Here is a 25,189-nt window from a genome sequence, read left to right as displayed (position 1 = left end):
TGTATAATGCTTTGTGGATCATGTTTCGAATGCATCGCATCTACTTCAATTTTGTAATGTTCGCTCAATCCCCAGTGCAACCTTCTTGCCACATTATTATGCCTTTCTGTATACAGGCCCTCTACCATGAGTGCATCACACTCAGAAGCAAGATGTCTGTTTCCAGTTGTGTTTTACAGAACCTGTATTTGTCTGCTTCTCTCACATGATTGATGGACATTGTAAATCAATGTGTATGTAGTACACTGTGTTGGGCAATCATTATTAACCTTTCATCTTCAATCCTGATTGGCATAAGGTTGTTACATGTGGTCTCTGTACTTGATACAATATTTATGTCTTTTTCATATTTCTTTCCTTCTTATCTGATCCTTCTCCTTATATTCTTTCTTTTGTTTTTTTGGCACATTTAGTTGCTCCCTGATTTTTGTCTACTGCTGATTTGATTTCCATTTGCGCTTGACATATTTTTCCCATAAACTAAGCAGGGAAGTTATCATACACTTCTCCTTATGTTTAAAAACTTTCACTATGTTTGTATCTGGAGAGGCTGACATATATGTATGTAGTCCTATAACTGCAGAGCTATACATGTAATCAGTTTCTAGGAGGCCCATACCTCCTTCAGAACAAGGAATATATAATTTTGGTATACACACTGATTTTTAAATTTCATTTGTAAAGTGTGAAGCATTTTTCTTGTTTTACTGTCCAACTGATTGAATACTTTTGGAGCCAAACATCCCAAAACTGTAAGTTAGAACAGGAACAGCAAATTGGTTTATATCTTGGACTTTGTTTTAGATCTCAGGGTTGCTTCTATATTAGTTGTAGTTTTCAATATTAGTTGTAGTCTTCTAAAGTATTCCTTACTAAGTTTTGTTTGCATTTTCTCATGTTCTGTTGTTGATCCTTCATCAAATCCAAATTATTATACACTCCTTCCTGCTCAAGTTCCTTTGTATCACATTCCTGTCCCACATTGATATTTTCTTAGTGCTACAGCTTCCTCTCAACCTTTCAGTGCAAGAAATCTGTACAAAGACAGAATGAAAGTGGGGGGGATGATGACAAAGGCTCAAAAATAGGGAGATAATTTAAAAATTGGTCCTATAAACTTAAAAAGTTGCTAGAATACCAGGTTTTGCATTATTATGTATTTTGTGATGGATATAAAGTCTGAAAACTCAAATTTCTGTCATTATTTAGTATTGTTTAGTGACTTCAGTCTTTAATGATTTACCCGAAAGCCACAAATTTTATGAGAAACAGACCAAAAATGTGAACTAAAAATCAGGACATTCTGCAAAAATCTTTATATTTGAAATGTATGTGGTACAGGTTTCTTGCTTTAATTGTTGCCCAAATGACATTCTTATATAATCTGAGAAAGTTTTGACCACTTGCAGTTGTGCTTTCAACAACTCATCTGATGAATTTTACAGTTTTAAATCATCCACAAAAGGTAGATAAGAAAACTTGGCCATTTTGTGGGAACCAAATTGTAACCATGACCTATTTTGTTAAGTAGACAGCTCAGTGGGTTAACGTCAATACAAAAAACACTAGCAGTGACAGACAATCATCCTGAAATATCCCCCTTTGAATTTTTATCCCAAGGATGATAAAGTGCCCTTTGTCATGGCTTAGATGCAAAGTTTTTTTTCCAATGTTTCATGGTTACTGTCATTTAATTGATCAATACAGGGTGTATCTTATTCACCTTCAAGCACTAATTTACCCATGAATGTAGGATGTTGTCAAATGCTTTGTAATCTAGCCATGCCTTATTATACTTGACTGTTCATAAAACTCGCTCAGGTAGTCTTTTGGACAAAGAATTCACATCCATACATATGACCAGTTTAGCTGTAACGTTTCTCTGTTGCTCACTAATGAGCGATTACTATTTTTTTCTGTGCTTCTAGGAAAACAAGCATCACATTTTTTATTTCATTTTTGTATGACATACTTCTTTGATTTATAGCCTCCTGCTGTTTTTCCAGCTCAATATTTTGTTTCAAGGCACTTCCTACTTTTTGATTTAGACTACTAATTTGTTTAGCTTTCTTGCACCAGTCTGTACATTTTTTCCTTAAGAACATTCCCTTGGTCTTGTGTATTAGTGCGGCATTCTGCTCAAACAAGTCTATTATTTTCCTTTAACCCCAACCAGCTAAATAATCATTTTACCTATTTTAATTCACGTCTGTACTTGTACATACACCTTTACACCACATTGTTGCAATAATTCAGACAGTTTTACAGACAAGACCCTTGTTTCCTTCCATGCATATATGTATCTATATATATTTTATTTCTGTCAATACACTCATAAGTTTGTTTTGCCACACAAGTACCTACATTTCATCCCAGAGGCCATATACTTAATCTCATCATCTGTGCTGTACTTAACAACTTCATCCCCTTAGTTCTTTTTTTTTTTTTTTTTTTTTGCAATTCATCATCTTCAGTTATGTAACTTCTATGAGCTTTATGTATATCACTGACCTCCTGCCTCAGTGAGAACAAGTCTCATTAAGATTGTGCTTGTTCATGCACCCTTTTATGTAATCTCTGAATCAGAACAGAACAGTATCTGTCCTAGCCAATTTAGACAAAGTTCTAACTTCATTGTTGTAGTTTTGTGAAATGTTCAATAAATGAAGCTGTTAACAATTCAAATTTAGTATCCAAGTTCTGATATGATGTTTTACTTTCAGATCAGAAACAATTTTTTTTCATAGCTTCTGCCACATATTTTGTTTTTCAACCAGTTTTGTTTGCATTTTAATATAGTGTTTTAAATTTTCTCTTACTTCTTGTTGAGCAGTTACTTTCTGTCCTAAAGACTCAGTGACCTTCTCCATAGTATCATGCCTAACAACGAAACTTTTACATTGTCAGTATCAGTCCGAATTAAGAAAGAACAAACCATAAAAAGGCAAAACAAACTGTACAGGAACAATAAGTCATAATTTCAACATTCAAATTATTAATATAGACAATGTTGATCCATTGAACTTCTGACATGGGAGAAAGCACTCATCCTTTATTTTAATGTTATAAGAGGTTTTGACATAATTGGAATACTAATACTGTCAAAGGAAAAAACTTCAAAGACCAATTCACGTAAGGTTCAAGTATGGCACCCTTCATTAACTTGCAGCAAGGAGACAAAGCATGCAGGCAGAATGATTTGTCTAAATTACTAGTGAGCAGTATGCTACTTTTATACAGTTCTATGAAATGTTACTATTCTATTGCTGACGTAGTTAGACACAGCTTTCTGTATTACTCTACAGAAAATGTTACTTAGATTTCCTGCTGACATGTTCAGATTTAAAACTCACTATGTGTTACATAGAAAATGTTACTTACATTTCCTGCTGACATGACTGGATTATTGTTGATTTACAAAAACATTTGAGAAAAACAACCTGGCCTTGGGGCTTATTTTTAGCCCACCGCAATCTTTCAATTCTTCAGTTGTGTAGTTCTAATATATATGTGTTACATTTTGCCTAGATTCAAGGTACATTTCTAGCTTAGGTACAAGTAATGCTGACTATGGTTTAATCTTTCAAGCAGCCTTTGTTTTCATTATCAATAGCTTCAGCGCTGTGTACTTTCTCATGGCATAAGCAGAAAATCAATAATACTTTGTTAAGTCTCATGACACTAGTAGAAATAAAACACTTCTTATTATTTTCATGACATTAGCAGAAATCAAATGCTTCTTGTTAATTTCCATGGCATAAGCAGATCATAGCTGCGCATATTTTCATGACATAAACAGGATTGGAATGTCTCTAGTAGCTGTGCAGATTCATGCAGTGTGAACAGAATAAATGTATTAACCCTTTTAAACCTCTAATGCACTAAGCATGCATATTACTAATACATATTTTTCTAACAAATACCTAGAATAATTGTTATTTTGCAATTAGTTTTCATTTTTTGCAGTCTTTAATAGTATACGTGAGGTATTTGCAGGGCTGGTTGGATTCTGATAGCACTGTCATCCTTGAAAAGAATCTGTATGTTTGCAGACAAAAGACAGATAAAAAAGCTGTGGAAGTAGTATCCATCCATGGGGACAAAAAATGGTATCCCTTTGCCCCAGTTGGAGATCCAAACTGAGTTTGTAAGAGTATGGTGCCCTGTTGCAGTAATGTTATGTCTAACACATACCATGATAATTGGGAAGGATTTTCCTCACTCAGAAAAGTTGCAGAAATATGGGAAGGTGGCAAAACTTTTGACAACCTACACCCTGAACTTCAAGAGGTGAACTATCAGAATAAACAGCCCATGCCCTATGTTTTATTTTAAGACTGACCTAAAGTAGCATTCTGAGTGATGCCAGTCCAAAACTCTACTCTGTGTTATAGAATATGACCTACAACCAAACTGGAGCATCATTTCTTCTAGCTAGCACAAATGTGATAGGGGCCAATTCTCCTGTAAAATATAAAACATACACATACTTTTGATTGACATGCTCTGATGAAAATGGGGTCATAGGAGGTAAAATATAGTGAAGCTGAGGTTAGGCCAGAATTAACAAGTTGCTTCATGGAATTTTGGTTTGACCCAATCTAATGAAAAAAAAAAACAAAAAAACAAAGAAAAAACAGGTTATTATCTTCAGTGCAAGTTCTTGTTTTACACTGACCATTTCTGAGTCAAAAGAACTGTGAATAGTGTATTTACAGCTAGTACAACTCAATTTTCTATGGACCCAAAAATTCCAAAGTACCTTTGTGTCTGAATTATATTGAATGTATCTTCTTGGTACCACTCGTTCAGGGTCCCTGCTATGAACTTATCCTAACCTAAGCAAAGCAGCACTTTTATGCATCAAAGACACAATCCAGCAGGGTTAGAGAGATCAAATATCTGCTGTATGGGTGTTATGGACTTTAAGGAACTCTGTACTGAATGTTCATACTTGTTAACTGTAATTAGTAAAACTATAAACACTGACTTCAAAACTGGGCAGTGTTTTATTACAGCTTAGTCCCCTGATTCTCTGTATTGCACTTTAAACAATTTACACAATGATATTATTGATGACATTGTATCACCACATATTTGTCTTCTTTGATAAATTAAAAAAGCTGTCTGAGTTTGCCAACAAAAGCAAAAAAAAAAAAATCAGGCTATACTGAGTAGAAGCATAAGCTAAGCATCACAGGTTTGTTTTTCCTTGGTTTAAGCTGTTTATTGGAAATCTGATTGCCTGAAATAAAAGTGGAGCAATCAGAACTGAAGCACACACACACACACACACACACACACACACACACACACACACACACACACACACACACACACACACACACACACACAAACATAGTATACCCTTTTTTCATGTCCTTGTTTAACAGTATGCCTAAACCTTATAAACTCTGTCATTTGATCCGTTAGTACGGGGGGGGGGGGTTAGCTCCCCATTAAACAGCCTCAACCCCTTTCAAAAATTGGACTGGAGTGGAGACTTAGGTGGGAGCCAGGCACCCCTTACTAACAGAGTAAAAGTGCAGACAAAAGTGCTCTAGAATAACCAAAGATGCAAACAGCTTGCAATGACTCACACATTTTTGACAGTTATATACAAGCAAGTCAGTGTAAAACAGAATTCTCCAAGGAAAGTTAAGGGAATAGGTACTGTAAGGCATTGACCAAAACTGAGTAGTCAAGATTGTTAGTTGATGAAATTACATAAATTCAGTGCTAGCAGGTGGTACACAGCAGCAAACCTCCTGCATCATATGTTAGTGGGGAAGGGCAACTGCCATTAAGAGGACAAACACTGGACATGTTTAAGTATCATTGTGAAATGGAAGACTCTGATATAGTGGTTTTAGTCTGGTCAGATAAGCAGTAAAAACTTCCAGCCACTCGTTCTGCACGCACACACACACACAAACACACACACACACACACACACACACACACACACACACACACACACACACACACACGCATACACACGCCACACACACACACACACACACACACACACACACACACACACACACACACACACACACACACAAAACACACTCACATCTCACACAAACACCCACGCACGCATTCACATCCCCGCAGAAGTACAGTGACACACGTGCACACACACACACACACACACACACACACACACACACACACACACACACACACACACACACACACAGACACACACACACACTTTGAATTGCCATAAGCCTTGCTTTGCTAAGCACAAATTACACAGAAGGAGAAAAAGAAGACACAAGTAAGCTATACAAACACTGCCTCATACAGACATCCACAGGCTCACACCTTAAACATATAATAATAACACATGCAAAGCTTCTGCTCAGTTCTTGAAGATTAAACTTGTCTTGCAAGCTCCCAAAAAACAAAGCAGACAACAAGCAGAAACAAAAGTATTAGCAAACATCTTATAAATGTTATCATGAACCAAAATAAGTTTAAACATTTTTGACACAATCTCTGCAGCAGATCACAACATACCTTGTCCATAATACATAAATAAGTTCAGAAATATTTCACTTAGCCCTAGAAAAATTTCAGCTGTTATACTGCTTTTTGGGCCACAGGAATAATTTTACCTGGCCTAGAAGAGGAGATGGAGTTGTATCCCATAAAACAATACTTTATTTGTACATTTCCCAGAAGGACTTCTATGTAAATTACTTGCATATAATTAGTTTTCTTGGTCAGCAAGCATTTTGGCAAGTCTATTCATTCTGGATCACATCTCTCAACTGTCCCTCATTTTGCAGAATGTTCCTGATTTTACTCATATTTTTGTAATTCCTTCATAAGTGCTATTAGTTTTCTTATAAATCACTGACAATCACAGTCAGTCAAAAATGCCATTTATTATAGTTTCATATTTCTTGTTGTTCAGAAAATGCACATTGATGCAAAATCTTTTGTTCTATTTTTTTAAATAAGAAACATTTTTATTAAATTATCACTCATGACAGAGGCAATCATACATTCATATAAATGAAAACAAACCATTTTGATATATTTTCTGTTGCAAACATTACACATCACTTATGATCTATATTGTCATTGTCAATGAAATATTGCATAGCTCATTCAATTACTGTCTTCCCTTAAACCTCATTCCTCCTCCAAAACATTATTCCATGTTCTATTAACTATTGAATTGAATTAGAGTAATATTTAAAACTGTACTGATTTGGGGCTTTAGCATCTTCATTATTTCGGCTTTGTCACTCATTTTTGACTAAAGAGGTTAAGAGTTATGTAGGGAAGGGATATATGCAGTGATCATAAATACATAGAATATAACCAAGATATGTGCAGGCCACAACAAACACACTATCTGGAACGGCCACAGTGCAACAGCCATTTATCTGCACATGCATACAATGTACATACAATGTATGTAGGTTTTGTGAAATATGCAACAGATTAACAAAACCTGTGAATACAAGACAAACATGTACTGCCATAAATAGTATGCGCAGTGCACAGCTGTTAAAACTGACAATAGCTTGACAATAAAGCAATTAGCTAAAGGCCCCCATCCATAGCATGGCAAAATTCACTGAGACTTGTACTATGCATACCTCTCAACTGCCCAGATTTTCACAGAATGTACAGATTTTTGCCTCATATTTTCAATCTGTACATCATAAATTTTTGGTTTTCTGGTAAATGATTGGCAAATCATTAAGGGTGGAAGCCAGAAAATAATAACAGGCATTTGAGTTTTAAACTTCATTCCCTTCAGACAATTCCTGCTAATGGAAAAGCTGTTATTCTATCAACTAAGTTTATAACAGCAATATTTAAAAATTGTCCCTATTTTTGGGTCTTTGTTCCCTATTATGTATTGCTTTGTCCATATTTCCTGCTCTGAGAGGTTGAGAGGTATAGTACTATTTGAACTTCATAGTTGTCATCCATATTCATAACAGCCAAACAAATGTGCATGCATCTGTAGCCCCACCAAAAGCATGGCACAGTATGCATAATAAGAGCTAAGTGAATGTGGACAATGGTGACCCTTCCAGTGGCCAAAAACAGGAAAACAGTGCATAACAGAAAGATGCCCTGAGGAGTAACACTACCATGTTCATCAAGGTCAAATGTTAACTGTCAGGTAACCTTGTTCTCATCAGTTTCTGCGTGTATGTGTCTTTAATTCCTACAGGATCCTCAGCTGGAAGCTACTCATCTTCCAGAGGCTGGGAACTATTGTTCCAGCAAAAACCTCTGCCACTGCACTGTGCATATCTTGCCAAAAGTCAACATGGGTATGTATAGTGACATTAGGCGTCCTCATGCAAAGCATACCCCGAGGACTATTTTATGCTGAGATGGTGAGTCATCTGATATGTATCAGCTTTCTAGACTTTGGGTCTTCTCTTTCTTTGTTTGTACAATCTCTAGTAATGGCTTTTTGTATTAGAGAAAACTTTCATACAGAAGGATATCTGAATGGCTAAATATGTTGGCTCGGAAATAAATATCTCTCTCTCTGATGTGCCAGATGACACAACAAATAGCAGGATATAACTTCGTGCTCACCGTCTCCTCATGCCTATATGTAGGTGATGGTCACTGTTGATGTGACACTCCAACCAACTGTAGAATATAGGAAAAAGAGGGTTGATACCTAGACACACACACACACACACACACACACACACACACACACACACACACACACACACACACACACACACACACACACACACACACACACACATACATGCAGTGGTAACTATCACAGAGAAAGCATTTTCTTCAGTCAGTAACATACATCCAGCAGCATCACCAGATTATATGTATATTTGTATGTTAATGGTACAGAAAGCCATGTATCTTAGATATGCAGACCCAGAGCAACTCCACATGATGTTTCATAGAGCACTGAAACATAAGACCACAGTACACTTGCGGCACACAAAAAGTAGCAACTGCAGACATTAAAGAAGACACAGCACTGATGGTAATGACTGGGTACAACAGTAATCACAGACACCAATTGACCATCCACTTGACCAGTGCACATAATGCTGTTCAGCACCCATACATGAGTGCAAGACAGGCAAAACCCTGAGCATTATGGCTATTCATAGAAAAACAAATCAGGTTAAACATATGAGCCTTTAAAAAAATGCCATTACAGTGATAAAGCAGAGAATGGTCTTGTGATGTCTTTTGGCTTTTCCCGATTAGGGTTCGCCACAGTGGAACTCCAGCCCGCTAATGATTGGCAGTGGATTTTTACAGTGCCGAGTTGCCAGCCCAATGCTCAACCTTCAAAGAAGGCACACCCATTAATGCACACACCTACCTTCATGTCTTTATACATATTTATTGAAAAGGGGAACTGATATCTGAAAGGGATGCAGGTACAAAGCCACCTGTTTGTAACATCTGCTAATAACCTTTTGCTAAGATGTTGTCCACTAGGATATCTGCACACTAAGAGTGTGGCTGGACATTTTCACTGCAGCTTCGAATGAGGTGTTGCTGGACACAGTGTTGAGTATCAGGGGTTAGACTATGGCTATTAAGAACACATCTGTAAGGATATTACCTGGATGGTGTATGTGGTGGGAGGCCATGTCCCCATTATGCAAGCCTGCCATCATAATGTCAGTCACATGCAGTGCTGGGCACAGTGACAAGCTAGTGAGATTAAGGCTGAGAGCCATGCCTTGGGTAGTGGTGCACCACTGTCTCAACTATTAAGACTGTAGACCTCCTGGGATCATTAAGCAGGCATGCTTCTAGTCACTTAACCCCCCACACACACCTCATTCAGGTAGGTGATGTTCATGCCATCATTTACTTGCAAATGCATGCAGGGTGCCTTGCATATCAACAGCAATACATGATTCTGACACCATTTTGATGTCCTTCAGGACATGATGCCTCCACTTCCTCAATTGATGCTGCTGGGTTAGGTATGCGACATGTGCTTGCATGCCATGTAACAACTATGTTTTCTTATATTTTTGTGGGTGTTTGAATGGAGTTTTTGTTTTAACATGTGACCTTTGCGATCATTGCATTCCTTCCTCTGCAGACTCTGGCTCACCCTTGACCCTCCTTTTCCCTCCTCACTCAATCTCTCAGACCTGTTATAACATGCTTAACTACCTCACTTCATCTCAACTCCAAATACATATCCAACTGGCTTACACTTAGCTTCCTCTCGCTACCACGTATACTACTCACTCAGTCTCCTCTCTTACTCCTCTATCTTCCCCTTCCGTCCCATTAGCCCTTCTAGCTTGTTCCAACTTCATGTAGAGCATCTGCTTTATATCTGTTTGAGTTTAGTGCAATATTGTATATAAGATTTAGTTATATGAGTTTAGAACAGTATCCATTTCAGCTTAGTACTATCTGTATATACATCCTACCTTTATTCCTTGACTCAAGCTAGATATTGGTATATCTGTTCATTACTATGTTTCGTATTGCATGTATAGCTAATGTTTGCTGCAATATGTATTATTTGCTATTGTATGTGTATTCATCTGTTTTTCATTTACTCTGCTGCTCATTTATTGTTCTGTGGAGCTTTTCTCCCTTGGCCTCCACTGAAAAAGGACCTGTGTCCAGTTGGAATTTCCCGATAAACAAATGTAAATAAATAAACAAATAAATGCATCTTGCATGGACTTCAGGTCTGTTTGGGCTGCTCCAGTGGACGCATGGTCCATTAGATGGATGATACTTGGATCTGCTGCTGTTCTTCTGTGTGTGCATGTTGTATTATCCAAATAGAACATTATTTACATACACTAGTCATTTATTTTGTAGCCACAGCCTCTAAAATCACCACGCCACTATCAGTGGTTAGTATTGTTGCCTGTGGAGATGCCCTGAATGGCAAGGATACAAAGTGAAACTATATGAGCACTCCACAGTGGAGACAGACTGGGATGGTGAATTCACCTCCAAAACACAGCAGCAGCCACATAGACGATGGTGGTAATGGACATATTGGTAGCCTCGACTGATAACAAACAGCACCAAGCAGATTTATAATTGTTGGATTAAGGGAGATAAATCCATGTTTCTGATGCAACAGGGCAGAAGACTCTAGAGAGGCTGCAGACACTGAGGAACTAGATAATGGCTAAAGAAGAGTGTGAATTTTGAAGCTTGTATCATTTATTATTATTACTATTACTATTACTACTACTATTACTATTGCTATTACTATTATTATTATTATGCATAGGTTCATAAGTGTTTACTAGGCCAATGACCACAAGGGCCTTTTTAAGCCTAGCCCTACATCCCAAATCTCTGACGAGTTTTGATACCCTTGATAAGTGTAAGCATGGGCCTGGGGGATTAACCATTTACAGGTTACCTGTTTGCATCAGAGACATAGGTGCCAAACCAGGGATGAATTTCCGGTTTCCCATCCAATTGTCCAAGTTGCACTTGAATTAGATTAGGGAGGAACTCTGCTTTACATCAAAGGAATTCCCCCTGCACGAAAGGCAATTGCACGGCTCCAGTAATATGAAATCCAAAAGCCAAAAGATGAGCCAGCAAACTGTGAGACTGAAATAATGTTTATTCAATGAAAAAACAAACCGGTTTTGGCTGATATACACCACAGCCTTCCTCAGTGTAACTAAAATTCATTGAAAATGATCCTTTTATAGATGTATTTTAATTAAGTAAAACCTGTGATTGGGTAATCAAAATTGTTAATTTTGATTACCCAATCACAGCTTTTACTTAATTAAAATACATCTATAAAAGGATTATTTTCAATGAATTTTAGTTACACTGAGGAAAGCTGTGATGTATATCAGCCGAAACCGGTTTGTTTTTTCATTGAATAAACATTTCAGTCTCACAGTTTGCTGGCTCATCTTTTGGCTTTAGGAACTCTGCTTCACATGAATGGGAAGCCTGTTCCACAGATGGGGTAGTCTCTGGGATACATATCTATCTCTCCAGCAAGTCCTATTTATATCACAGGCAAGGCTTAAGTCTTTAGAACGAGTAATTTTAGTACTGTTTGTTTTGTGGATATGCAAGAGGTCCATCAGAGTGGAGTCTGACAATGCCGTGTATGCCAGGCATAGATCTCTCCTTAAAAGCCTGTAGGAGACAGAATACAGAGATAAGGCCTTTAAGCGGTCTACATAAGACATATTATTTATGCCCTGTATTCTTTTAGTGAGTAACCTCTGTGGACATTCCAGTTGTTGGATATGCCTGGTTAGGTACACACCAAAGGGAGCATTGTACTCAATGATATGTCTGATGAATGCCGAATACAGTGGAACAATGACTTCCTTGGACTTAGATGCCATACCTTTGTTTATAAGTTGTGCAACACAGAATGATTTCCTCACCACTGTAGACACATGATGATCAAAGGCTAAATTACTATCTATGTGTGTCTCTAGTCCCTGACTACTGGTCAGCTCTAAGGGGTGTGTTGTCAAGATGATAGTTACCAGGGATGGATAATTTCCCAAAGGATTCTGTTATGCATTTCATGACATATAGTTTTAGTCCATGACTCTGACACCAGTTGTTTGTCTGTGTTAACCCCTCCTGAAGAACATTTGTGTCAGTGTGAGATTCAATGACAGGTCCTAATTTTCAATCATCTGCAAATTTAGTCAGCCAGAGACCATTGATATTAGCCTTGACTTCTGAGAAATAAATGCCAAAAAGTAGTGGTCCAAGGACTGATCCCTGAGAAACTCTACTTGTGACTAGCCTCTTTGTAGAGGTGGACTCCCCAATTCTAACTTCCTGGGTCCTGTCTGTGAGCCAGCTGGCTATCTGCTGGGTGACATATGGGTTTGTACCTAACCTCTTGAGTTTATCAACAATGCCTGAGTGGGGTATTGTGTCAAATGCCTTGGCCAGGTCAAGGTAGGAAGTGTGAATGATTTTGGCCTCATCCATTGCTTTGGTGACCTTCTCAAGAAAGTCCACCAGGTTGAGTAGGTATGATCTGCTCTTTACAAAACCAAACTGGGTTGGGTCCAGTTTGGTTTCATCTTCATGATAATTCTTTCCATGGCTTTACATACAAGACTAGTGAGACTTATGGGTCTGTAGTTTCCAGGGTCTGTAGATGGCCGACCTTTGTGCAGAGGGATGACTGTTGCCTTTCTCAATTCATCAGGCACAAAGCCTGTTTGGAGGCTACAGTTAAATAGTAATTCCAGAGGTCCTGATAGGTCATGTTTCATGCTGTTTAGAATGCATCCTGGAATATTATCTGGGACTATTGATGCAGTGTTCTTAGTTTTAGAGAGAGCATTAAGGACCTGTTCCCTAGTGATAGTAGGGGGAGTTATATTTGTTATTTCCTAAGGGAAGGTTGAGGGGGAGACAGGAATAAAGTTGGAGCTGAATTTATCATCCAAGAGGTTTGTTTTATCTTCTGGCTCATTATAGGTGGCTCCATTTACAATGAGCTCTGCACACAACTGTGTATTGCCTTTGAGGTTGCAGACATAGCCAAAGAATGCTTTGTGGTTGTCCTTGGCCTGAGAGGCCAAACTTACCTCAAATTTGGCTTTGATAGACTTTAGTTGTCCTCTGAGTTGTTTGTTTAGTTTAATTAGAGTGCTTTTATCCTGCTGGGCACTGCACCTCCTAATTTTTGCCACGTTTTTTTTCCTCCTGTTATACATCCGATCAATTTTGTGATTCCACCAGGGTGGCTTGTTTTTTGAATTAGTTCTGTACTTCTTCCTGGTGGGAACCACTGCCTCTATACAGCTATTAACATGCTTTTACAGGGTTTCTGTGAAAAGTTCTGCATAGGCAGAAGTGTTCTCAGGATATTAGGGGCTTGAAATTTTGCCGGGTTCTCATTTAATAGCAGGAGGTTCATAGGTTCATAGGTTGGTACTAGGCTATCAGCCCTAGGGCCTATACAAGCCTAGCCATAACAATTCCCTGGCCTTAGAATAGTTCCTGAATATTCCTGGTTTAGCTTGGGGTCCAGGTTTTATTTTTACTTCAAAGGAGACCATTTTGTGGTCTGACCTTACCAGGGAAGGCATTACAGTAGGGGGTGTGCAGCACTCTCCCATATTAGTGAGGCAAAGAGTCACTGAATCCAGGGAGAGTGGTTACATTGCTTTATCGGTTGTCAGAAAACAAAGCTAAAGAAAGGTAAGGCTGCTACTTAATACTGGGGAGGATGGGAACATGGGCTTTGATGACTAGAGTGACTAGGTTATGCAAGCAGAGTATGGTATTTTCTTATCTATTTGCATGCTGATGCAGCCCAATGATCATACACAGTGGTAGATTATGGGTTCTGTTGCTGAACTTGACAGGGGTCCTGAATGGTATGTCATGAACTCTGGCAACTATGTACAACATGGCTGAAAGACACAATATTGAGCATAGCAGTGGTATGTAACTCTTGATGATGGACAGCAGCTGTATGTTTACTGATCAAATACAGGCACTAGCATTCTAATCACACAGTGTCCTGTAAATAGCTTATCACATACAGTTTGTTGTATGGTGCAAGAACATCAAGCCTGCTACAGATGTAGCCTAGGTGTGTGGAACCATCTGTGATCGATAGTCCCATTGTCTCATGGTCAGTTCTTAGAACATGGCAGTAAGGCTTACCCACTGGGATCTGGAAGTCCATCACTCCTATCTGTGTTACACTCTACAGCATGTAGTCCTACTGTGGCTATCAATGTTAGACCACAGGCTTCCAAAGCCAAAGATGGCCTTCTTGTAGGTGCTAGGGTTCATCATGAGCTGTTATAATATCTGTTATAATATTTAGTTTACATCAAATTTGTGCTGTGATTATCTGCATCATAACATGTAGCTTATCACTGTGACCTATGTTGCAGCCTCAGGTCAACTTATCTCTATATGTGATGATCTGCTTTGTGTATCTTCATTGCCTGTACAGTGTATGACTGTTGTGCCTATAGTGGGAAATGCTTTAAGTTTTTAAACAGAGGTAATGATTGACAGTTTCAGTGCAGTTTGTTAAATTAGCATTTATTTGATAAACTGTGGGGCAGATTGTTTTATCAGCTGTGCAAATTGCTGAGTGTTTGAATTGCTGGATGTCCGTGTTCCTGAGTTGTATGCAAAACTGGCCTCATGTATTGCCTGATAAGATTAGTATCAAACTGCATTCTAGAACACAGGACATACAGTCTATACAAACACAGTCCCAGTGTTACACTTTGTATTTTATCGTTACTTTGCAAACTGTGACAATATCAAAGCTACAAATTTAAGTTTTATAAAAAGTTAACTTATTTAGTACTACTTTTGCAGTCTTCATAAAATATGTTCTGTTTTATAGGAAACAGTAAGTAGAAAGTGAGTAATAAACGAATACGAATACCACAAATCAGTTTGGCCTCTGATTAAATAAACGTGTTTAACTTCTTCAGAAGTGTCATACCTTTTTGGATTGCACAAATATTTTTCTTCTTTTTTTTTCTTTATGATTAACAAAAAATAAGATAATGGTTGCATGGTACTAAACTGACCATTAACAGTATCGAGGGTGGCCTAATGGTTAAGGTGTTTGCCTTACAAACACAAGGTACAGGATTTGAATCTCACTGGGGATAACTGGCTAGGCTTAAAGTGTCTCGCAAGGGCAGTTAGCTGAGTACTAACCTATGAACATAACGCTTGCACCATTGCTTAAGTATATGGCAAACAAATATAATTGTCGTAATTTTAAATAATTTAGTATTGTAACATTGTTTGCTAGAGAAAGCACATCACAGTTAAATGCTTTCAAGATTTATGAAACAGTTTCAAAATGTACATGTCTGGAATGAAAGAGGGCTAAGAAATATGTTAAATTATGTTTTTGAACTATAACATACATTTTCTAATCTTTGTTTATGTTCTAACTAATCATTGATACACCTAATGCAGTTTTTAGAATTAATCTGCAACCTTTAAATTACATATTTATAAAGCTTTTAGCAATTATTTTCTATCGATTTTTGGGAATATTTATTCTACATTGCTATGAACAAAATATCTGTTTGCATAGGGTTGAGAGTGCAGGACCATATACAATAACTTTTATCATATAGCAATACAACTTATAAGATACACATGCAGTCTACTGGTTACAATGATTGCTACAGTCCTAATTATGGTTTAGGAAATAAAGCTAAATGTAAACTCAATAGATTGTTTAGATGATTGTGAGACTTAGTACTAAGAAATTCTAATGTATATATTATTTCTGTTTTCTTTCCAGGTCTATAACATCACAAGCTCAAATTTTCTGATGGGCTACCTTTTCCTAACTATCTGTTCAGCAATGTCCAGAACACAAAATTGGATTTCAAGAGACCTTCCTTGTGATGTAAGAGTGACAAAGAGTAACTCTTCCATAAACTTTGACTGTAGGGCCCGCAGGCTGAAAGCAGTGCCTACTGGGATCAGTGAAAATGCTACTCTACTAGATCTTTCATACAACAACATACAGACAATATCCAATGAGTCATTTTACAAATTGCAGAATGTTTCCACTTTAAACATCAGTTGGAATATATATGAGAGGGAAAAACTAAAAAACCCTGATAAATGCAAAAAGGGCCTTGACGTTGCTGATGGAACATTTCTTTCCTTGTCAAATCTATATGAATTACAATTAAATGCAGATAACATCTGTAAAATTCCCTGCCAGCTACCATCTTCCTTAACAATCTTAAGTATGAAATCAAACTTGATTGATGCTGTTACTATACACAACTTTGCAGATCTAAATAATTTGAAGGAGTTGTTTTTAGACAAAAACTGTTACTATGACAATCCCTGTGGACATGCCTTCAATATACAGAATGGAACATTTTCAAATTTGATAAATCTGGTAGTTTTTTCATTTTCATACAATAACTTAACACAGGTTCCTCAGCATCTCCCAGTATCTTTACAAAAACTGTACCTCAATAATAACAGGATACAAAATGTAAGCCAATACGATTTCCAAAGCCTTGTTAATTTGACGATTCTTGACCTTTCTGGAAACTGTCCAAGGTGCTTTAATGCTCCAAATCCATGTGATCCATGCAGTGGTGATTTTTCAGCTAACATACATCCCCATGCTTTCAAGAATATCAAAAGCTTGCAAGAGTTATATCTAGGAGGTAACTCTCTTTATATAATCAAAAGTAGCTGGTTTAGTAATGCAGAAAATTTAAAAGTATTGGATCTTAAACTAAACCATTTAACACACGAAATTGAAACTGGTGATTTTCCTAATTATTTACCAGGCCTAGAACGCCTAGAATTATCATTCAATTATGAAAGAGAAAAATATCCCTTATATATGAGTCTTAGTCAAAATTTTTCAAATTTAACATCTCTCAGATGTTTGATAATGAGAGGGTATGTATTTCAAAATGTTGACACAAGCTTAAACCCACTGTTTCTTCTTAAAAATCTTTCTGTTCTTAACCTTGAAATAAACTTTATTAAACAAGTTGATTGGCATATCTTTGATAACATGAATAGTTTAACAATAATTGATCTTTCACAAAATAATATAGTACCAATTCAGAAAGGGAATAACACATCTTATAATTTAGCTAATACAATTAATTCTCAAAAAACAGGGATCAGCCAGGACTTTTTATTTGATGACAAATATATCAATGAGGTAGCTTCCCATAGTAAGAACAGAGATATCTTCAAACGTAAGTGTAATTCATATGGAAAAGTACTTGATCTAAGCCAGAATAATATTTTTTTCATTGCACAAGAGCAATTTAAACATTTTAATGATGTAGCATGTTTAAATTTGTCAGGAAATGCCCTTAGAGTACCATTAAATGGTACAGAATTTATATATTTGACTAATGTGCAATATTTAGATATGTCAAAAAATGAAGTAGACTTGGCTTATGATTATGCATTTGTGGAATTAAAAAAATTAGAGATATTAGATCTCAGTTATAATGCCTATTATTTTCTTATAATTGGAATTACGCATACTTTGGCATTTATTGAACATCTTCCAAAACTAAAAATACTAAACCTAAATGGAAATCAGATCGCTACTTTAACAAATACTAATTTATCTAGTCAGTCTCTGAAAGTACTTATGTTTAGTAAAAATCGTCTTGATGTTTTGTGGAAGGAAAGTGATGAAAGGCACAAAAACCTTTTCAGTAATCTTATAAACCTAACAGATCTTAATATATCAAGGAATAGGCTAAAATTCATTTCCCCTAGTATATTTCAAAACTTACCAAGAAGCCTAAAAATATTAAACTTAAGAAACAACCAACTGCATTCTTTTGACTTTGGACATCTGGCTTACTTTCCTCGACTTAGGTTGTTGGATCTGAGTTCAAACATCCTTAGAGATGTGACATTAAATCTTCAAAACAGTAGTCTTCATACATTGCTCCTGGCTAGAAATAAAATTCACACACTAGGGGATGAGTTTCTTGCATTTGCAAAAAGTCTGAGATACCTTGACTTAAGTTACAATAAGCTTGGAACGATAAACCAATCAACATTTTCGACTGAAAATTACTTGGAAGTACTTCTACTGAAAGGAAACCCCTTTATCTGTACTTGTGAAATTGGAAGCTTTATACGGTGGATATATTCAAATGATGTCGCTATTCCTCGATTAGCAACAGATGTTAACTGTGCATCTCCTCCAAATCAACATGGCAACAGTATCATTAATATTGACCTTCATGCATGTGAAATGGACGCACTTGCAGCAGCTATTTTCTTCACGTCCTCTTTTATCATTTTACTCACTATACTCATTCCCATTTTGAAACATTTGTTTCACTGGGATTTGTGGTATACTTACCACTTTTGTTTGGCAAAATATAAAGGATATAAGCTTACACTTTCAAATAATAGTTCATATGATGCTTTTATATCTTATGATACTAAAGATACTGCTGTCACAGACTGGGTTGTAAATGAATTGTGCACTCAGTTAGAAAACAAAGAACAAAGTCCATTCTTTCTATGCTTAGAAGAAAGAGACTGGCAACCAGGTATAGCCATCATTGATAACTTGTCCTACAGTATACATCACAGTTTAAAGAGCATATTTATTCTTACAGATGCATACATCAAGACTGTAAACTTTAAACTAGCCTTTTATATGGCTCACCAAAGGCTTATGGATGAAAGTGTGGATGTAATAGTTCTAATACTGCTAGATCCTGTGCTACGTCTTTCAAGGTACCTTAAACTGAAAAGAAGGTTATGCAAAAATTCTGTACTTTACTGGCCAGATAACCCTCTTGCTGAAGTGCTTTTCTGGCAGCGTCTTAGAAATGTATTGAGTGGTGACAAATTTTTAAGATAAAACAGAATGCATCCAGGAACACTAGCAAGTGAAGCAGTTTAGTTACAGCAAAAGTTTTTTGAACTTTTATATTAAACATTTTTTTGAAGCAACAGCAATAAAAAAGCTAGCAAAAAGCATGGCACTGCTTCAAAGTAATAGATGATATGACTGAAAAATAGCTCATATAACTATCAATTTTACATAAAAGTTTCATAATGACAATATATACATAAACAAAATTGCAGAACAGATCCACTTTTTATGGTCCTTGAGTTCACTACAGCTGTCAGTGTTAAACTTTTAAGTAAAGAGAAGGTTCAAGTGAGCAAAACTGTTTATTTGTAATGTTCTAGAGAACTAAATGTGTTAGATAAAACCTGGTAAATCATAAATGCAGGCCATTATATCTTGTCATAGATATTCAAGATGAGAAATGAATTGATTATGTAATTAGGTGGCTTGAATCAGGGTAATATAAAACATTCCTTCAGGTGAATGGTTGAGGTTGTTCCAATATTGGATTGCTATCTAGAGCCCTGATACTGATATTTATTAGTGAAGTTGATTCTATTAGATAGCTATAATCAGAAGTTACAATGCATTTCATTACCACTAGTCTCAAGGAGTTCCAGCTTTGTATACTAACAAACTTTACCGCTATTACGGCTTGAATGGTTCAGCTTTTTTTTGTAAGCAAGGACTTTGTCTGGGTAGGGTTCCATGGTATTCATTCAAAGGTAGGAGTAATGATCCGGCTATGAAAATCAGGGGAAAAAACTTTAATAGTATGTTTCTAATAATGTTAGAACCGGTGGTATTGTTTTCAAAGTACCTTAAATTCCAAAGAAGGCATGTATAAGGACTTGATTAGTGATCCCCATTACGAATAATCATTACACAGCCTAATTTTGTTGGAATACAATGCCATTTGTGGAATGGTTTTATATACACAAAAGCAGTAGGCATAGAAGTGTTGTAATGTTAGGTCACTTGCTCATCAGTTTAATGTTTGCAAGAAACTTCCATCAGTAAGCTTGAAGTTTATCATTTTTTCTGAAGCGCTACTTCCATATGAAGCAACATGGATCTTGTTGTGATCTCTGTGTGATTCTCACCTCATTGACAGACTGTAAATCAAAGAAACATTTACTAAAAAATGTAGAGTGGGCAGAAGTGAGAATATGAACTCCCTAGATTTACAAAGTAAGCAGAGATGCTGTTTTCATTGCCAACATTTTAGTGTTGCACATCAGCTGAAGATATGTTCAAGTATCAGATGCCGGTAAGTCATACTTTTTTATACAAACAGGACACATACAGGTGACCTATCATTTTTATTCCTCTGTGCTCCCATTTAGGTTATTGAATGGTACTAGAATTAAAACACATTGTTGATATGTCCCACATCTCAGTGTCTGTCATCCACTGTGTCTATCACACTAAAAGATGTACAGTATTTTTGAGTATTTCGATATAATCTAAGCATACTGTATTGAGGTCTAAAGCCTTTTCTAATTATTTATAGAAAGTCTGACATCAAGACATCAAGAGAGCATTTCTCCCCGGGCCTCCGCTGAAAACAGGCTCTGTGGAACCTAGTCGGACTTTCCCAGTCAACAAATGTAAAATAAATAAATAAATAAAAAATAAAAAAAAGTGTTCTTCTAGTGTGACCCAAATTAGAGGTTTCAAGCAGTGTAGATTAGCTGTATGTGGAGTCTCAGTAAGAAAGAACTGTATCATTATGTCAGATTTAGGATCTATAGCCCCACTCATCACATTCTCAGTTAAATGTAATATGGCTTGTTTTACCCTTTTTTTTTTTTTTTTTTGCATAGACAAAAGTAACTGAATTTTTTTTCTTGACCTTCCTTCAGTCAGTGAGAGTTATATGAAGCAGATTGGTTTAACATATCTCTGTATACATGTGGAATATTTTGTACATGTGTTGTTGCCTATCTTGCCAGAAGAAAAAGTGCAGTATTGTCCATGATTCACACTGTGCTGTTGTTTTTGAAATGCAGAATCACATTTAGCTTTAGTAGTAGAATGAGGGATATCTGGTAAAAGAAAACCACACCAGGTAACTTCAGCTTCAATTCTGAAGGGATGATTTTCATGTGTTTTCTTATCTCCTCTTAAAGGGAAACTTGACTTATTCCAGCTTATGCACTATCTAGAAGTATTATAATATCTTGTAGACATGAAATCTGATAAGGAAAGGGTCTATCCTCAGTGAACAGCATAATAGATATCCAGACATTACAACATCTTAGTAGATAGAACATTCCAAGACTGTCTGGAATCCCATTTCTCATAATGTACCATGTGTACCTGTCTCTACGTCTGTTCAGATTTTCTCCTATAGTTTCATTTAGTTAGGGAAAATTGCCTCACATTGCCATTTTAAGAAATTTTCTATTAACAAGTCTTTTAGTGCAATTGTTCTTTAATGTTCTCTTTTGTCTTTCTTCGTATTTTTTTCGGAAGAATTTGAAGAGTTTTAAAAGTATTTCAGTCAAAACTTGTTCTTTCTGTTTCCCATCCTTTCAGTTGTAGGCCATTGCCCACAAGCCTCACAATGTCCCAGAAGTCTTTCCCCATGTGCACCTGTCTTTTTAAGCAAGGCAGATGAAACCTAGAGGATTAAAATGTGTGAAACATTATTAGCTTTGTCATAAGCATCACAAGGATCTCCTACAAATTTACCTGCTAGAACAGTCACTGTCAGCTCAATTTAAATCAAGCAAGCTTTCTGTTTTTTCGTTTTTTTTTTTTGTTTTGTTTTTTTTTTGTTTTTTTCATTTTCCTCTTTTTCTTCTTCTTATACTTCTAAAAGTAAAATAAAGTAAAATATTTAAGGTTTTCAAACCTCAGGGACAAGGAAGTTCTTCTTCCTCCAGTCTTAAAATTAAGAAGAAGGCAACTAAATCTGATTTTGCTTCTTGACAGGTTCCACCTTCCTTTCCTCAGAAACTGCAATTGTTGCAAAGGCTTTTGGAATGACTACTAACAGTTTCTTAGTAACAAAGAAAGTATCAGATGTAGTTGCTGAATTGTCAGTGAAAACTTCTCTTCAACCAATCAGCAAGGACTCTACAAACCAGTTACATTGAGGTCTACCCTTTCTCCTGCCTTGCAAAACACTGAAAATGGCAGGCTGGCAGGGGCTATTTTTAGAGCTTACAACATGGAGTTTGATACCCCTCTCGCTTCCCCTCAGTTTCTAGTCACAAAGAGTCATTTGAAATTCTTTTCTTCTCTCAAACCCCTCACTACAACCTAGTCTGCTATCAACAGGACTGCATTTTTGTAACAGTGTCGGCTGTGAGGCTTCAAGCCAGTGCTAACTGCGCTGACCAGCAGTATCTACTGCAATGCCCAGTTTATCAAAATAACTTCTGTCCACTGTTGCAGTCTTAACCTCAACACTGGCCTGGTTGACTCCAGTGCTAGTGACACCAATTCTGTTGTTACTGTTGCTAATCCCTCCTCCTCACTTCTTAGCATTCATGTTACTTTCAGCATTTCCTGGTTAGTGTTAGTTCTGGCTTACTCAGTATCACTGCAGTCATCAATATTCCCTGCATCATCTTCTCTGCTACTAAAAATGGTGCTGATATTGAATCCGCACATTCCCATGTTATAGCATTCTTCAGTATCCCTTCTCTATCCTCTGATATTCTGATGCACACAAGAGCATCACATTTTCATGCCTCTCATCATGGGTCCTTCAGGCCTGTCAAACATTTGCAATAGGATGAAGAATCCTCAGGCTGTCTGAAGTCTACTCTAAAACTCCATGTCAAAAACATCATTTTCCACTTCTGAGACCCTCCTCCTATGAGTCCCAATAAAACCCTTAGAAAAGAAATACATCTGGAATTTTCACATAAATCGCCATTTTAGGGCTTAGATGAGAATAAGAGAAAAGATTTACTCCATCCCTCTGGATGGCATCAAATTTGAGGAATACCTCAAGCACATGAAGCAGCATGAGGTTAGTCAAATGACCCCATTACTCCTCTTAATGTAGATTTCAAAAGGTCTGTAGGTCTTCTCAGCTGTCTTTTATTCTTTGTAACCCCCCCTTCCCATGGTCATTTTAAGATGAGACTAGGATTATTCAGTACAGACTAGAAACAGTGGTTGCTGTCTCAATAAAGCTTTCTACCCTAACTTCTGGCTTCCAAGGAAGTTGATTACTTGGGCAAATAACCCTAACCCTAGCACCATGACTTCTGCAGTGGCCCTCAAACAGGGTCCCATACCATAGCCCCCACAGTTCATCCTCCAAATAAAGAAATTACTGCTACTGACAGCACTGTGAGGCATATGTCTATGTCCACAACGTTGTCTTCGTGGATGTTTAATTAAGCTATGCACATGATGTACTTTCAACATGATCTGCCTGATAAAATGTGCCATATAGTCCCAAGCAGCAAAAGGGGAAAGGAATAGCAATATTCCTGGAAAAGTATACTCCATAGCAGTTAAAAAGAATTTGGACAAAAAAAAGGAAAAAGGACAGCAATGGCTCTGATGTAGCACACTCCACATAGGTTGCGATATTTCTAACAGAAACTGAGTCAATCTTTTCTTTTAAAAACAAGCTGCAGAATGTAGAGACAGTTTCTGTTCATAGTGAGATAATTCAGATTCTGAAGTAAGTAAGTTAATAACCATATGTTCACATTATGAAAGAAAGCATTTCTAAAGTCTAGCCATCTAGTGGAATTCACAGCTATGGGTCTATATTATAAGCATGAAACCCGAAATAGGCGAACACCAGAAGAGCGACACATAAATGTCAATCAACAAATAGAGCGAAGGACGGAAACGTCGAAATGCACAATTCCAAACAGATTCCCGGAAGCAACAGCACCATACACGTAAGTAAACCCAAAGTAAACAAACACAATGCAAAACACTTTTATTAACGTTTTTGCAGAGGGCAAGCCCCCCTGCACCCTCCACACACCCCTACTTATATATACCAACTCTGAGACCGCTCTACAGTGGGGAAAAGGATATATTTCATCATCCCCACAATCACCCTGCTGGCCAGGGAAATCCGTTCGGCGTTGTGTCTTTTGGCATTTCCGTCCTTCGCTCTTTTTGTAGATCGACGTTTATGCGTCGATCATATAGAGTTCGCCTATTTCATCTTTCGTCTTTCCAATATAGACCCCACAGCTATTAACCTTTTTAAAGTCAAGACAGCATGTAACATCTGATACAGAGGATTCTCTTTGATCACACCAGGAATAACTCTTCCGAAGGAGCTGCTAAAGTGATGAGATCCAGCACTGTGCTTCACTAGCTCTTGTGATTACTCAGACTCATGGAAGTGATCTTTTTGGGCTCTATCTGCCTAGGTTCCTGCATTTTTTTTTCAAAGGAGATCCAGCAGCACCTTGAAAATGTGGAATCAGGTAAACCCAGACTGATGAGGGCATAAACCTCCACCTTCAATTTCACAATACAGAGGAGCCATCACTATATATGGCTTAAGCATGACACACTGAAAAACCTCAATAGGCAGCTGGATTGAAGTCAGTCAACCAGACCAGACAAATTTTTAGAAAGATCACAAGCCCAGAGTCTGGATTCCTCATGATGCCACCTGCAGGTAGGTGGCAGCAGTATCAAGACATTACCAGAGTTCCCCAATTTGGAGGCAGTTGGGGTCATATGTTCCATTTATGGACATATCTCCCTCCATCAATACACAAGAAAGAGCATCACCAGGTACAGATGCATGAAGACAGAAATGTCCATAGGTTCTAGGTCCATAGATGTTTACTAGGCTAATGACCACAAGAGCCTTTTTAA

General features: G+C 37.1%; 1 protein-coding gene across 1 annotated transcript in view; it reads left to right on the top strand.

Annotated features, from left to right (window-relative positions):
- The window catches only part of LOC122802765 (toll-like receptor 8), a 244,320-nt gene extending 224,592 nt beyond the window's left edge, over positions 1-19,728 (top strand). The window contains exon 2 of the mRNA XM_044072541.1: positions 16,286-19,728. Coding sequence (XP_043928476.1) covers positions 16,286-19,372 — 3,087 coding nt within the window. The 3' untranslated portion in view covers positions 19,373-19,728. The remainder of the gene's footprint in view (positions 1-16,285) is intronic.
- Positions 19,729-25,189: the final 5,461 nt, after the last annotated feature.

This window comes from Protopterus annectens, chromosome 5.part0 (genome assembly GCF_019279795.1).
Source record: "Protopterus annectens isolate FY-2018-M chromosome 5.part0, PAN1.0, whole genome shotgun sequence".
NCBI lineage: Eukaryota > Metazoa > Chordata > Ceratodontiformes > Protopteridae > Protopterus > Protopterus annectens.
The sequence above is the reverse complement of the archived record's forward strand: the minus strand, read 5'-3'. Positions and strand labels throughout refer to the sequence as shown.